General features: G+C 56.6%; 2 protein-coding genes across 8 annotated transcripts in view; one reads left to right on the plus strand and one right to left on the minus strand.

Moving 5' to 3' along the window:
* Positions 1-2,954, minus strand: part of UBAP2L (ubiquitin associated protein 2 like) — a gene marked incomplete at its 5' end in the record, with an annotated part of 28,306 nt that extends 25,352 nt beyond the window's left edge. For all 6 annotated transcript variants that reach the window (XM_082011606.1, XM_082011603.1, XM_082011605.1 and 3 more), the window contains 3 exons: positions 1,688-1,798; positions 2,201-2,278; positions 2,865-2,954. In XM_082011606.1, coding sequence (XP_081867732.1) covers positions 1,688-1,798; positions 2,201-2,278; positions 2,865-2,954 — 279 coding nt within the window. The remainder of the gene's footprint in view (positions 1-1,687; positions 1,799-2,200; positions 2,279-2,864) is intronic.
* A 4,281-nt stretch (positions 2,955-7,235) lies between these two features.
* LOC309414179 (protein C1orf43) lies at positions 7,236-10,014 on the plus strand (the record flags this gene model as incomplete). 2 transcript variants are annotated; one of them, XM_082011470.1, is made up of 7 exons in its annotated part: positions 7,236-7,304; positions 7,944-8,045; positions 8,307-8,415; positions 8,653-8,706; positions 9,018-9,184; positions 9,320-9,378; positions 9,816-10,014. In XM_082011470.1, 7 exons carry the CDS (start codon positions 7,236-7,238, stop codon positions 10,012-10,014), a joined length of 759 nt encoding a protein of 252 aa, XP_081867596.1. The 2 variants fall into 2 exon arrangements, with proteins under 2 accessions (XP_081867596.1, XP_081867597.1); XM_082011471.1 differs by lacking the exons at positions 7,236-7,304; positions 8,653-8,706 and having other exon boundaries at positions 7,968-8,045.
* Between the last annotated feature and the right edge of the window lie 3,233 nt (positions 10,015-13,247).

Below are 13,247 nucleotides of genomic sequence, written 5' to 3' on the forward strand. Positions count from 1 at the left end.
GGATAATATTTACTTTGAATACTGTAATTTTAAGCCAAATCTAACTCAACGCCAAGATCATGCCAGCTTCTTTACTGTTTGAAATAAGGTACATTATGAGTAACTAGCTCAGCAGGTGAGCTGTCTTCATCAGCATGTGAATATCTGAGCAATTAGCAAGTCTGTTTCTTATCAGAAAATCCCCTTTACGGGATTGCTGCACAAGCTGAATCCAGGCCAGAAGCAGCTCCAAGACCTTTGACCAATTACAGTGCAGACGCTGCCGGCGCTCAGTGCTGCAGGTACCAGCCCACAGGCCCCCCCATGGCACTGCAGGCTGGAGAAGTGGCAGGCGCTCAAGGGCTTTGCTCTGCCAACTCTGTTTCTGCCTCTACGAATCCTCCGCAGTAGCCGTGCCTTGCCCTGCATCTCACACTGCTGGGCATTTCAGCTGCTTGAATAAAGGATGTACTGCTACATAACGTGGTTTGCTGCACGCTATCCTGGATGCTATTTTCATAAGCAATGTGTTTATCTAGGAAATGCAATTGCTGTGATAGCAGGAGTTTGTCATTTAACTAGAAGCCGCCAGGTACAAGGGATATGGAGAAAAATACAGTCACAGCAGAGGTTTGCCTCAGCAACGCACATTCATCTCATCCCCCTTTCTAAAAGGATTTTCCAACAGTATTTTGTTCAGTTGTCAATGGAAAGGGCTCTCTAACAGCAAGGAAGAACACATGTGCGTTGTATTGAACTTGGCCGGTGCCAAAGCGAGCAAAGCACCTGACATTGGGGAGCAGCTACATTACATAGAACATAGTCTGAGCTGTCCAGCTCATCCATCTATGCTCAGGGCTAATAATGAGAAAAAAAATGAGCTAATGCGTAACATTCTGAAGGGATATTTAGAGCCTCAACTCTACAAAGAGTTGAGTCAGCTTCAGCCAAACCATGGTGCTTGGAGGATACATTTGATCAGCAGCAGTTTGGAAGGATCTGATATTTGTAGGCTTTCTACTGGGCTGCAACAGAATTTGTGTCTCTGTTGTCTTTGTCACAAAATGAATGACATCCTGCACACCAGGTGGAAGGCTCCTCCTAAGCAAGTACTCACTTGTTCCCCAAGCTGACTTTGGCTTGCCTGAGACAGGCACCTTTGTGAGTGACAGCAGTTGAGCCTAACTCCACAGAAAACAAACAACAAAAAGACCCTCAAAAACATGGCATAGGCAGCAGAACACAAGCCAGGTGGCACATTGCTGAGAAGCTAACATTTAGGGACAAAGACACAAAACTGTATTAGTCTTAACAGAAAGGAACCACAGCTAACACATACTTGCCCTTTAACACAGGTCACACAGCCCTCCCGGGAAAAGGTAAGTTACTTCACATTCACAACAGCATGAAAGCTTATACAGATGCCACTGTACTGATGTCAAAGTACTTGGATTCAAAAGGAATAGGAAGAAAATGATTTATTGTATTTTACTCTCTATTCCTTTGGGCCTGCTGGCCATGCTCGTATTCTGTGCAAGCCTACAGAGAGCAGCACTAAGAAGCCAGGACACAATCACAGGTTACATGCTACTTGTGGAACTAGTCAGTCATTTTGGCTCTCATTCTCTAGACATTACTGTATGTCTTGTCTCCAAATATGCAGTTACACTGAACTAGGCCTCACCAGATTTACAGGACCCAATCCTACCGTGTCCGGATTGCCCTCCAGCAGCACGTTGATGGCTCTGTTAACATCTCCGTTGCAGTCATGCAGAGCAATCACACACTCATCCTGGTTCTTGCCTGTGATGTCAATCAGCTGTAGATAAGACAACACCACAGTCAGCACGTTCCAAACCAAGAAGCCATCAAAACCTCTATGGATGTCTTAGGAGGCATGCAAGTTGAATCCCAAATGAGAAATCCTACAAAGAAATGTCAGGGTTTGGGAGTCTCCCCAGCCTCCTCAGCTTAATTATGCCCCCTCAACAAGAAGTAACCGAAAGTGGGAATTTGTGAGTTACTGTTGTTTCACCACAACCCAACCTACAACCTCCTTTTCTTACGATAACACCATTCCCTGCATTCTGGGCAACAAGCCAGTCCAATGACATTCAGGGAGCAGCCAGCTAAATCCCTCCCATCCCCCCCCAGCATTCATGGTACTCTCAACATCAATCTTGCCTTCCTGTCAGGGTTGACCCTCACTTTCCACACTCACTTGTTTCACCTTCTCCTCAAAGTCAGCATCATTGTGGTCCGAAATCATCTGTGCAAGTCGAATCTGTTCCGCAGTGGCCTAAAAAAATTGAATGGAGAGACAGCGTGCACGGTTAGAGCGGCACACTTCCAACAAACCTTCCTCCAAAGGCCATACCACTTCCCTAAGATCTCTGGAAAGGAATCAATATGATGATACATTTGATATGTGCAAACAAGGGTCAGAAAGATGAAAGCTTCAGAGTGAAAGTCAGATGGAAGAGGAGCGAGTGAGGGGAGTCTGGAAGAAAGGGATGTATGGCTGGATGGCCTCGTGGCACCAAGTGAGCAATAATCACCTAAACTATGTCAATTTTGAGGCAGACCTTACCACCACCAGAACAGCAAGACCCACTGCAGGTGTATTCTCAGCCACTTGTGTTCATCAAAGTCAAAAGGGAACGGTCAAATGGAAGTAAAACCAAATCTCAGCCCCAGCTCCCGCTCAAAGACACTGATGCAGAAACCCCACCATCAGCGGCCGCCCAATTAATCTGGCTCTGCGAGCAGTACCCTGCAGCACACGGGAAGTTCGTTCGGCCAAGCCCAGCCGTTAGCGCTGGGCCAGGCAGGAGCGCCAGGTCTCCACCTCCAAGCTAACTGGTTTCCATGGACGCTGCCCTTACCTGCGGCCGTTGCTTGTGCTGTGTCTGGCTCTGTGTCTGTGTCTGCTCCCAGTTCCCCCGGGCTCGGTTAGTGCCCACCGATGTCATCATTTACAGTATATACAAATAACAGTATTTACAAGGTAGAACTCTGTGGTGGGTCAGGGGAGAAGAGAGAACAGACTGTTAGAAACTGAAAACAAAAGACAGACCAAGACTGAATGATAGCATGAGTGAGGCAGCCAGCAAAGCCGTCACAGGCCCCCACCCTCCCCACTGCTTCCCCAAAAGCCACGGTGAGCCTGCCTACCATTTCCACATGTCCCCAAGACAAAAAGGGCACCTGTACTTCTCAAGGTTTCTCCACCACTACCATGGTGGAACACTCCAAGTGAAACATCACCTGCACCCAGGTGGGAGCAATCGGGACCCAGGAGCAGCAGTACTTGGGGTAAAGAGTTTAACGACTCACTGCTAAAATGCAAGTGTGTAAGCAGGCACAGATTTGCCATGAGTGGGGCTGTAAGAGGCTACAGTGATCAACTACAGCAAGGAACATTTGAAAAAAGCTCTAAAGAAACTTCACTTTGAGAGCAGAACATCTCAGAGCTTCAGACACATCAGCTACTTCCCCTTCGCCTTGCCTGCCTTCAAAGCAGAGCAGGGGAAGCAAAAACTCTCCAGTAGTAAGTGGTGCTACAGGTTTGTGGGATATTGTTTTTAAAAAATACCGCCCCTGTAGAACTGCCTATTTTTTCTTGCTTCAATTATTCCCCAAAACTAGGAATACAAATTTTTTTTCTACTGAGTATTCTAGATTAACTACCAAAAAAGTGAACTAGATGTCAACATGGAATAACAGCCAGTAATGCAGTAATGTTGTTTGGTAACTGCTTGAGGCAAAAAATCCCAGTAAGAGTTCAGGCCATGGAGCGTCCAAAGCAAGTGGAGTTTTATAACCTCACACTGGGCTTCAGGGTAAGAGCCCAACCCGGATGGTTAGAACAGGATCAGCACTGAGTAGTTTTACCCTGCCTATCATCTCCCAGGCACAGGGGATGCCAGGCGCATCCCACAGCACTTGGCAGCACTTGCTACTTCTGAGCCCCCGAAACCTCAATAATTGCAAACTTCACATTTTCAGATTTTGTTAACAAGACTGTGACACCTTCCTCCAAAGCAACAGGGTCTGCTCCTGGTGCGGCAGGCAGGCATTTGGGACAGGGAAAGGAGCCACAGGGAGTGCAAGAGCGGGGATGAAACCCGAGTGAGAAAATCTAACCTGCAGGATATGATCTGAAACATTGCTTGTGATCACCAACATGGCAGCTCAGAGCAAGACCCGGTGTGCAAAGCGGGGAAAGCTCAGAAGCAGCATTAGCAAACAGCCCTGTAAGTACTGGGGAGTCTCTTGTCAAAGTCTGCGAATGGAGTGCTCGACCAGGCTGAGAGACCTCTCCCTGAGAGCACAGAGACCCTAATGTCACCTCCCTACCATGGCTTGATGCACACACTACCGCTCCTGCTCCCATCAGTGTCTAGCCTTCATTTGTAGGCAAGTTTTCAATGCAATTGCTCCCACACCTTCACACAAATCCTCAGTTCACCCACTGGGGCCACCCATGCCTCACAGCAACTTAAGAACAGTTTTCCAGCTACACAGTGCCAGGGTTTCTTAGCAGGAAAAAATCCAAGCTACCTGTCCAGTCACCAGAAGCCCCCAAGGTGTGTGTGACACCAAGCAGATTTAAGGAAGAGCACCAAGTCTGGACTTCACCCAAGGCAGAGCAGACAAAGCCTCCTGAGCTACACAGCCATCCCTCCCACACTCCACACAGGCTTCTTCCCCACGGTATTTATTTTCACTCTCCACCGCTACGTCTCTTTCAGTTCTAAGTGTTTCACGCACAAACAAGTTGTCATATTAAACCAATTTGGCAGCAGAACTGCAGGCCCAGACGGAAGCAATCCTGCGCATTTGCAGTAACTTAATCTGCAATTTCAATAGGATACAGTTCCAGCAGTCTGCTGCCCCAAACCTTTGTGCAGTGGCTGGGCATTGTTCAACAGCTGCCACGCTCCGCTCTGCCCAGCTGCATTTCTGCCATGATTAAATCATGATTATTTTTTCTTTAACATGCAAAAAACCACAAGAAAAACATCTATTATAGAAATATCAGCCAGGCCCCAACCCTCCTGAGACCGCCAGGTAAGCGGGCACCCCATGCAACACCCCACGCGCTGCACTGAGGGAAGAGGACTTGGCTGCTGCTAGTTTATTCCTCAACGGTGTAACTTCAGTACAGCTCATGGGCAACATTTAACTGCAAGTCTTCGTTATCCTGACACTTGAACTGTCCCCGCACAGAAGAAACAATAATAGGACTTTACTGGTTCAAAGTAGTCTTCATCAAAAGCATTTTACCTCTTTTTTTTTTTTCTTCTTTTTAAAGAGCAAACCCATATATATTCACCAAGAGGAATGTAATACAAAAAGGACAATTCCAGTCAAAGCAAATCGTGGCTGATCCATACCAGAGAAACAGCGTTAAACCAGGCGAAGGCTTATGTTTCAAAACAATGGGAAAGTAATGCATTCCTACAGGATTTCGGGAAAACAAGAAGCTTCACAGCTACAGGTTACAACATCTTTTCTTCAAAGATGCTGCAAGTAAACACAATGCACTTTGTCATTACCCCTTTTCCTTTTCAGACTACACCACTACCCGCCTTCCAGGTCTAGAGAAGAGTGTCTCGGCTACACGAAACGTGAAGTGCAGAGCCTCCGGAAAAACAGGTGATACAGAAATGTAACAAACTGTTCGTTTTATTAGAAATTTCAGGTAAGTTACAATGTTAGAACAAGGATCTGTCAGTCACGCCCGCTATCCCCAGTTGTGTCAGACCTGCCAGCTGATGCTGGGCGAGTTCTGGAACATCCCAGCCTCAGTTTCCCTTATCTGTTAATACAGAAAATTGGTATTTCCATCCCCCTCCAAGAAAGCTTAATTAACACATGCAAAAGGCTCCAAAGGACAGGACCACAGAGGGCAAAACAGTCAGAAAGATTTTCCTGCAACATAGGGTAGAACAAGCACCTGAAGGAGCCCGACACAGTGGGCTGGTTTATCAGGGTTATGATTTCTCCTCTGGAGCAAACACATAGCGTCTGCAAACCACATAACTCCAGTGCGCGCAGAGTACAGATTTGGGGGACACCCCCCGATATGCCATCAGAGACCCCAGCTGGGTGTCGGCGTGCAGCACTTTATCGGGAGGACTCACCGGCCGGTGCTGCTGTCCGGGAGCGCACGGAGCACCCCACACCGGCACAGAGGCAAGCGCCACGCACGGGACCTCGAGCGGGGCACACGCTCGCCAGCCAGGATTGCTCCAGGACCACCAAACCAGCATGGTCCGGGAATTTCGCGTGGGCCGCCGGGACCCGAGGCGAGCACCGCCCTGCACCGAGCGGCTGCCGCCGGTAACGGCCCCCGGGGCGCTGCCGAAGAAAGGGTGCCGGAGGCGGGCCCGGTCGCATGCGAGAAGCCCCAGGAGCACGACGGTCGCGGGGCAGTGCGGCCCCCATTGTTACCGCCGGCAGTGGCGGGGCCGGGTGGGCCCCGAGAGCACGGCCGAGCCGAAGCCGCCCGGTCCCGCGGCCCAGCGGCCCAGTCCGCAGCACACAATGGGGGCGAGAGGCCGGAGGGAACCGGCGGGAGGCGGAGGGGGCCCGCGGGGCCGGGCGGGAGCCCCCGCGGCGGCGCGGCGCCAGGCCCGGCCCGCACCCGGGAGGCGGGCGAGCGCGGGCCGCTTCCGCCCTCATGGCCGCGGCCGCCATTCCACCCCCCCTCCCCCCGCCCGCCTCCAGCCCGCCCGCCCTCACCTGAGGCGGCCGCGCACTACGCCAGCCCCCGGCTGCGGCCCGGCCCACTAGGCCGCGCGGGGCCCGGCGGCGGCAGCGGGGCGCGGCGGCCGCCCCCGGAGCGGCGCGGCGGGGCTGGTGGGGCGGCGACGAGGCCAGGCGGGCCGAGGGGCGCGCGACGGTGGCGGGAGGGGGGGGGAGAGGGGGCGAGATTTAAAGGGGCCGCGCGCAGTTACCGGAGCCGCCGCCGCCTTCGCGCAGCCAACTTTACCTGGGTCTCACCACACTGACAACTACCAGCGGCGCCCGCCCCCATCACGTGACGAGGGCGTGGGGGCGGGGCCAGCCCGGCTTCACCCACGTGACGCACGGAGGGCGGCGGGGGGGCGCTCTCCTGGCGGCACAGCGCGTCTGACGCGCCATGGCGCGCCGCGTCACGTGAAAGCAGCTCCCATGCCTGTCACGTGGTGGGGGCGCGGAGCAGCTTCGGCGGCCGCCATGTTGTGCGGCCCCGGGCCGGGCCGGGGATGGCGGGGTCCGGCAGTAACTGGCTCTCCGGGGTCAACGTGGTGCTGGTGATGGCCTACGGCAGCCTGGTGAGCTGGGCGGGCGCGGGGCGGCCTAAGGCGACGGGCCTGACGTGTCCAGGGGGCCGGGGCCCCCGTGGAACCGGGCCCGGGGTGTCCGTGGGTCTGGGCCTGGGGTGTCCATGCAGCCTCCGTGAGGCTGATCCTGGGGTATTCGCGGAGCTTCCGTGGGATCCCTGTGAGGCCCATCCTGGGGGTGTCCGTGGGCCCGGGACCGGGGTGTCTGTGGGGGTGGGCCTGGGATGTCCATGGGGCCCCCGTGAAACTGGGCCTGAGGTGTCCATAAAGCTCCTGTGAAACATCCCACAGTATCCATGGGGAACTGCCGTAGAACCAGACTCGTGTCCCTCACAGCGCCAGGCCGGAGTCCTGGTGTCTCTAGGGCAGGAAGAGGGTGGGAATAGGAGCCTCTGTGGAGGCTGGGGTGTTTGTGGGGCCAGCCTGGGTGTCCCTGGGGCTCTTGATGGGCTGAACAGAAACCCCTGTGTTTCCCGGGTTTGGGGGCTGTGAGGGGCCCTGTGGTTGCTTGGTCTGGGGTGTCCATGGGGTTGGGAACAGGGTGTCAGTGGGGCTGGGCCCAGGCTGGCCGTGAGACCCCCCAGGGTGTTGCTTAGTGCGCCTAACCCCGTCCCCGCTGTGGTGCTCCAGGTCTTTGTGCTGCTGTTCATCTTTGTGAAACGTCAGATCATGCGCTTCGCCATGAAGTCCCGCCGTGGCCCCCACGTGCCTGTTGGACAGCACGCGCCCAAGGTGGGTGCACGCGGCCCTGCGGTGCGGACGTGCCCTCCCTCCCCTGCGCCCATGGACCCGTCTGTGCCTGGAGGGGCAGGCAGGGTCTGCTTCAAAATTGGATGTTTCCAGGATCTGCTACCTTGGTGTGGTAATGGGCAGCTAGAGAGGGAGTGGGTTTATTTCAGAGGGCCCCCAGGACATGACTGTTATCATCCTTGGGCTCCCACAAACAGAGCGAGTGCTCTGTAAATGTTTAGGGTTTTTTCCCCTCCTGTGCAGGATTTAAAGGAAGAAATCGACATTCGACTGTCGAGGGTGCAAGACATCAAGTACGAGCCCCAGCTGTTAGCTGAGGATGACAGCAGGCTTCTGCAGCTGGAGACACAAGGTACCCTCTCTCACTGCATGTCAGAGGCCACCAGAGACACCGTCCAGTGCTTGTCCCTCTACAGCAGGTGGTTCCACTGGGAGTTGTGTCACTGGCCTCTCTTGTCATCGTCACAACGTCGCATTTGGCGAGCCAACACGAGACGGTGTCTCTGCCCTCTGCTCCTGTCTGCTTTCCCCACCTCCCTCCTGCTGACAAGTTTTGCAGAGCTTTCAGTTTGGGTTTTCTCTTTGCCAGGCTGCTATAACTACCTGTACAGGATGAAGGCGCTGGATGCGATCAGGACATCTGGTAAGGGAGCTCAGGGCAAGAGTGGGAGGGGAAGGGTGGAGACAGACCGTGTGTGGAGGAAATAAGTGTGCGGTGCATCAGCCAGCAGCCTCGTGATGAGGTCCTCGTTTGGGAATAGCAGTCTTTTATCCCTCCTGGGGCTGGTGGCCTGAGAGTCTGCTCTGCTAATGGGTTGGGAGCAGTTAGCAGATGGAGGCAGCAGATGTGGTGGGAGGTTAAATTATCCTCCAACTTCTGATGTTGTCTGCAGCTAAACACGAGCATTTTGACATGCGCTTCAGCCGGTTGTGTTGTGCCTTTTTATTTTCCAGAAATCCCGTTTCACGCAGAGGGCCGGTACCCGAAGTCTTTAATAGGGAAGAACTTCTGTGCCTACCTTCTGGAACTGCGGAATTCCAGCACCTCCTTCAAAGGCATCCGCAAAGCCTTGATCGACACCTTGCTGGATGGGTACGAGAGTGCCCGCTATGGCACTGGGGTAAGCGCTGGTGCTGCATCGCGCGGCCCCTGCAGCAGTGCGGGGGGCTGTTCCTGCCCCCTGGTCTGATGGCTGGACTGAGGTCGTGCTGTAACCTCGGCTGTGTTTTTCACAGTCTTTTCTTTTTGCGTCCAGGTCTTTGGGCAACCGGAATATCTGCAGTACCAGGATGCTCTGAACGAGCTGGCAAACATGTAAGCGTTACTGCCAGGGTGTGTAGCTGGGGTGCGGTGGTGGCTTCTTGGGCCCCAGCAGCCCATTGTGCAGGTGTGAACAGAAATGGGCTTTGGGGTAAAACCCAGCCTCTGAGACATGGCCTGTTTATGCCTGTCCGTCCTTCCAGGTTTACTTATTCCTTACAGCCCCTCTGTAAATGTGGTTTTGGGTTTGTTACTTGGTCGAAGTCCATGTTCCTGCTTGTGCTGGCCACTTTGAGCCAGAGACCTTGCGTGGGCTCCAGGCCTGGCACCTGCCAAAGCGGTTTTCAAAACGGCAGTGAGCACCGCTGGCCTGAGGGCAGACCTGCCTCGTGTCGGGCAGATCTGCCTCGTGTCAGACAGACGAACGCGATAGTCGAGCAGCTCCTCTGGGGAGGGCAGCAGCTGTGATGGTGCCTCTCCTCTCTCTGCAGGACCAAGGCCCGGGGAGGCAGCAGCCAGCGGCAGCACCAGTCAGCAGCGAAGGACCTCACCCTCTGCCCCGAAGTCTCCAACCCTGCCACCATCCAGGTCACCTACTTACCTTCCAACCAGAAGAGCAAACGTGCCAAACACTTCCTGGAACTGAAGAGCTTCAAGGACAACTACAACACGCTGGAGAGCACCCTGTGAGCTGCGCAGGGAGCACTGCTTTGGGGACCTGCCACAAACAGAGTCCCTTGCTGGGTGCAGCTGGTGTCCTGGGCGGGTTTTGGCCACAGTTTGGTGTGCAGGCAGCATTGGGAGGAAGCGGCTGCACTCTTGCATCTCCCTTCTGCACAACGCTGGAGATTGTTGCTTGGCGGAGACTCCGTTTCAGCTGGTGGAGCTCAGCCCTCGCCAGGAGCCCATTTCAAAGCAGCGTGCCTGTCTGCTGAACCCGGAGGGAATTGGCATGTGCAGCCTCCTCTGGGGCAGGCTTGGGATGTGCTTCAGGCTTGAAGCTTTGAGTCTGGCGACATCTTGGAGCCCTGGTCCTGTGAATAAACTCTGATTAGCTTTAGTTTATTTATAAAAGACATTGATCCCAGCCAGCGCTTTCCTCCACCTGTCCTCTTTCCCCGTGATGGCCGGTGGGGCTGATGCTGTCTAACTGTCCTGTCTGTGTGGGTCTTGGGGTCTACAGCTGCTCGTCTATTCTTTCCAAAGGGTGAAAGCTCTTCTTTTCCCTGTGGCACGATTGCTGCCTGCTGCTCTCAGCCGGACGTGCACAGCCTGCCTGAGTGCCCGGGCCATGCACCAAGGTGCCTGGACAGAGTGTAAATAGTTTGGTGGACAGTTCTCAGCTGCTATGGCTGAGGTGCCTCTTTGGGCTGCGGTTTCTACTTTTTCTCCTGCAACTGGGCATTTGGGGACGTCTCAGGCAGACACATACCAGCTTTGAACGTCCTGTCTGTCCTGCCAAGGGGGTGTTTCCTCCCACTCTCACCAGCGCCTCATGTGCCAGTGGCTGCCAAGCCCCTGGGCGTGAAAGCTCATGGCCCCTAACTTGATGTCTGCGTCCTGCCAGGCTGATGGCAGCACACACTGCTCACCAGTCACTGCAGCGTGTGCCATGTGGGGTGGGGACCCCTGCCCCTCACCTGGGCCTCTGCACTCTTTTTAATTGCTGTTTAATAAAATGACAGTTACCCTGAGCAGGATGCGTGCTGTCGGCCTCTCGGGGAGCCCCTCTGTGCCGGCTCCAGGGCTGTGACTGTCCCTGTGCCGCTCCCACGGTAACCGGAATGCTGTTAACGGTGTGGCTGGTGCAGAGGGCAGTTGCAGGGTCCCTGCGGCGCCGGCCATGGCAGTGGCAAGCAGCCAGACCCCCTCGCTGTGGCAGGAGGAGGTGGGACGGAACACAGAGTGGGGAGGTGGCTGTCCTGGGGCTCCCGGCAGCAGTTGGGGACAGGAGGACACAACGTCCCCCTCGTGTGGGTTAAACCCTAGGCCCCCAAGCGCATTGCTTTGGTTCCAGGTCCTGGCGAAGGGGAGCGCCTGCGCAAGGCTGCTGGAGAGGTAGAGCTGGTGAAGGGAGCCCCGGGGGGCTGAACCCCCTGCACTGGGGGGCAGCAGGCGAGGGGGAGCCCCAGTGTGGGGTGAGCTGGGACCCAGCCCTGTAGGCAGGCTTGGGCTACAGATGCTGGTGTCCTGGCACCCCATCCTGCCCACCCTATGTCCCCACAGCTGTGGGCAGGCAGCTGGGGGGCACCCGCAATGCTGGGAGAGAATCTGTGCCATGACCCGCGGGGCGCTGCAGCAGAACGTGGAGTTGGAGCTGCGCTTTGCTGGCAAGGAGCTGACACTGGTGAGGGCAGGCACGGGTCGGGCACAGTGGGGTGCACCCAGGGTTGGGTGCCCCCCGTGTCCCGCTCCAGTGCCACATCCTGGGAGACCATACCTCCCGGTGCCGGCAAGTCGTGGGGATGGTGGGGTTCAGCACCAGCTCCTGTGCCCAGCAGGTCCGCCGAGCTGCCCTGCACCGGCTCCTCCACGATGAGCACCAGCAGCACCGGCAGGAGCTGCGCCAGCTCGGGAAAGCCTTCTATATGGAGCGGCTGTGAGTGCCCCGACCTGGCAGGCTCAGCACCGGCCTGGCATCACCTGGCTGAGAATAAAACACGTTGAGCAAGATGGGGGCTGCGTCTGCTGCATGCTGGGACGTGGGGCAGCCCTGGGCAGCGGTGGAGGGAAGGGGCAGCCCAGCACAATCGCTGTGGCTGGGATCCGGCAACGTTGCCCGTACCCTACACGTGCCGGCTCCTGCACACGCAGTCCCACGCGTGGCCACGCCAGGAGATGGCAGCATGGCCAGTGTGCGTCTGCCAGCCCTGCGTGCTCCGCGGTTGGGTCCCGCTCCTGACACGGGTCCCGCTGCGCCGTGCCGGCGTCGGCCACACGCTTCTGTCTGCTGCGGCACGGTGCTCCCGGCTGTGCGGCACAACCCTGCAGCAGCAGGGAGAGGAGCCCGGCCGGGCTGGGTGCGATACTTCCTGGCCCCACTCACCGGCCGGGCACCCCGGAACCCCTGTCTGCTCCCTGACTGGGGGACCCCATCCCCCACCTCCGGCCCCCACTGCCTGCGCCCGACCTTGGTCTCTCCCGGCCCCAGGGCCCATCAGTGCCTGCCCTGGCTCTGCTTATTGACAAGGGCTGGGGGCCGATGGGCCGGCACCCCCCGCCCATGGCCCTTCATTAGCTCGGCTGTCGGGTTGCATCACATCAGCCGCCACCACACGCGCACCCCCGGCTCCCAGCATCATGCTGCCACCACATGTGTCCCTGCTGTCCCCGCTGCCATCCTCCCCACACGGCCCTGCCACCCTGCTGCCACCTCATGGGGCTGGACCCCCTGGTCCCCCAGCCCAGGCAGGCAGTGGGGCAGGGGCTGTGCCCCTATCTCCCCATGGCACTCAGGGCTCTGGCTGCCCCATGTCCTGCCCCATCGGCCCCCCAAAGTTTGGGTCCCTGCAGAACCCCCAATGCCATTCCCAAGGTCAGTGCATCGCGCTGCAGCGCAGCATCGGCATGGCGCCGGGAGACATGTGCCCCCAGCCCCCCAAGAGACCCCTCGTGCCCTTATGGATGGATGCAGCCAGCCAGGCCCCAACAGCCACCCCAAAGCAGGTCTGGGGTCCCGCCTTTGTCACCCAGCTGTGCCTGGCATGAGGGATGGGGCAGGGTGACAGGCGGTCACCTCCAGCTGCCCCACGGAGGGAACGCTCCTGTGGACAGAGGGTCCCAGCAGCTCCCCCAAAGCGAGGGGACAAGGACACAGGAGGAGGGGACGTGGGGCACAGCCCCCCAGTGCCAGCTGGGGCTCGTCCTTGGGCAGGGTCACGCGCAGCCCCTCCGTGGCGCAGATCCCGCTGGGACAGGGCTGG

The sequence above is a fragment of the Phaethon aethereus genome (genome assembly GCF_964289735.1).
Source record: "Phaethon aethereus genome assembly, chromosome: 28".
NCBI classification, from domain to species: domain Eukaryota; kingdom Metazoa; phylum Chordata; class Aves; order Phaethontiformes; family Phaethontidae; genus Phaethon; species Phaethon aethereus.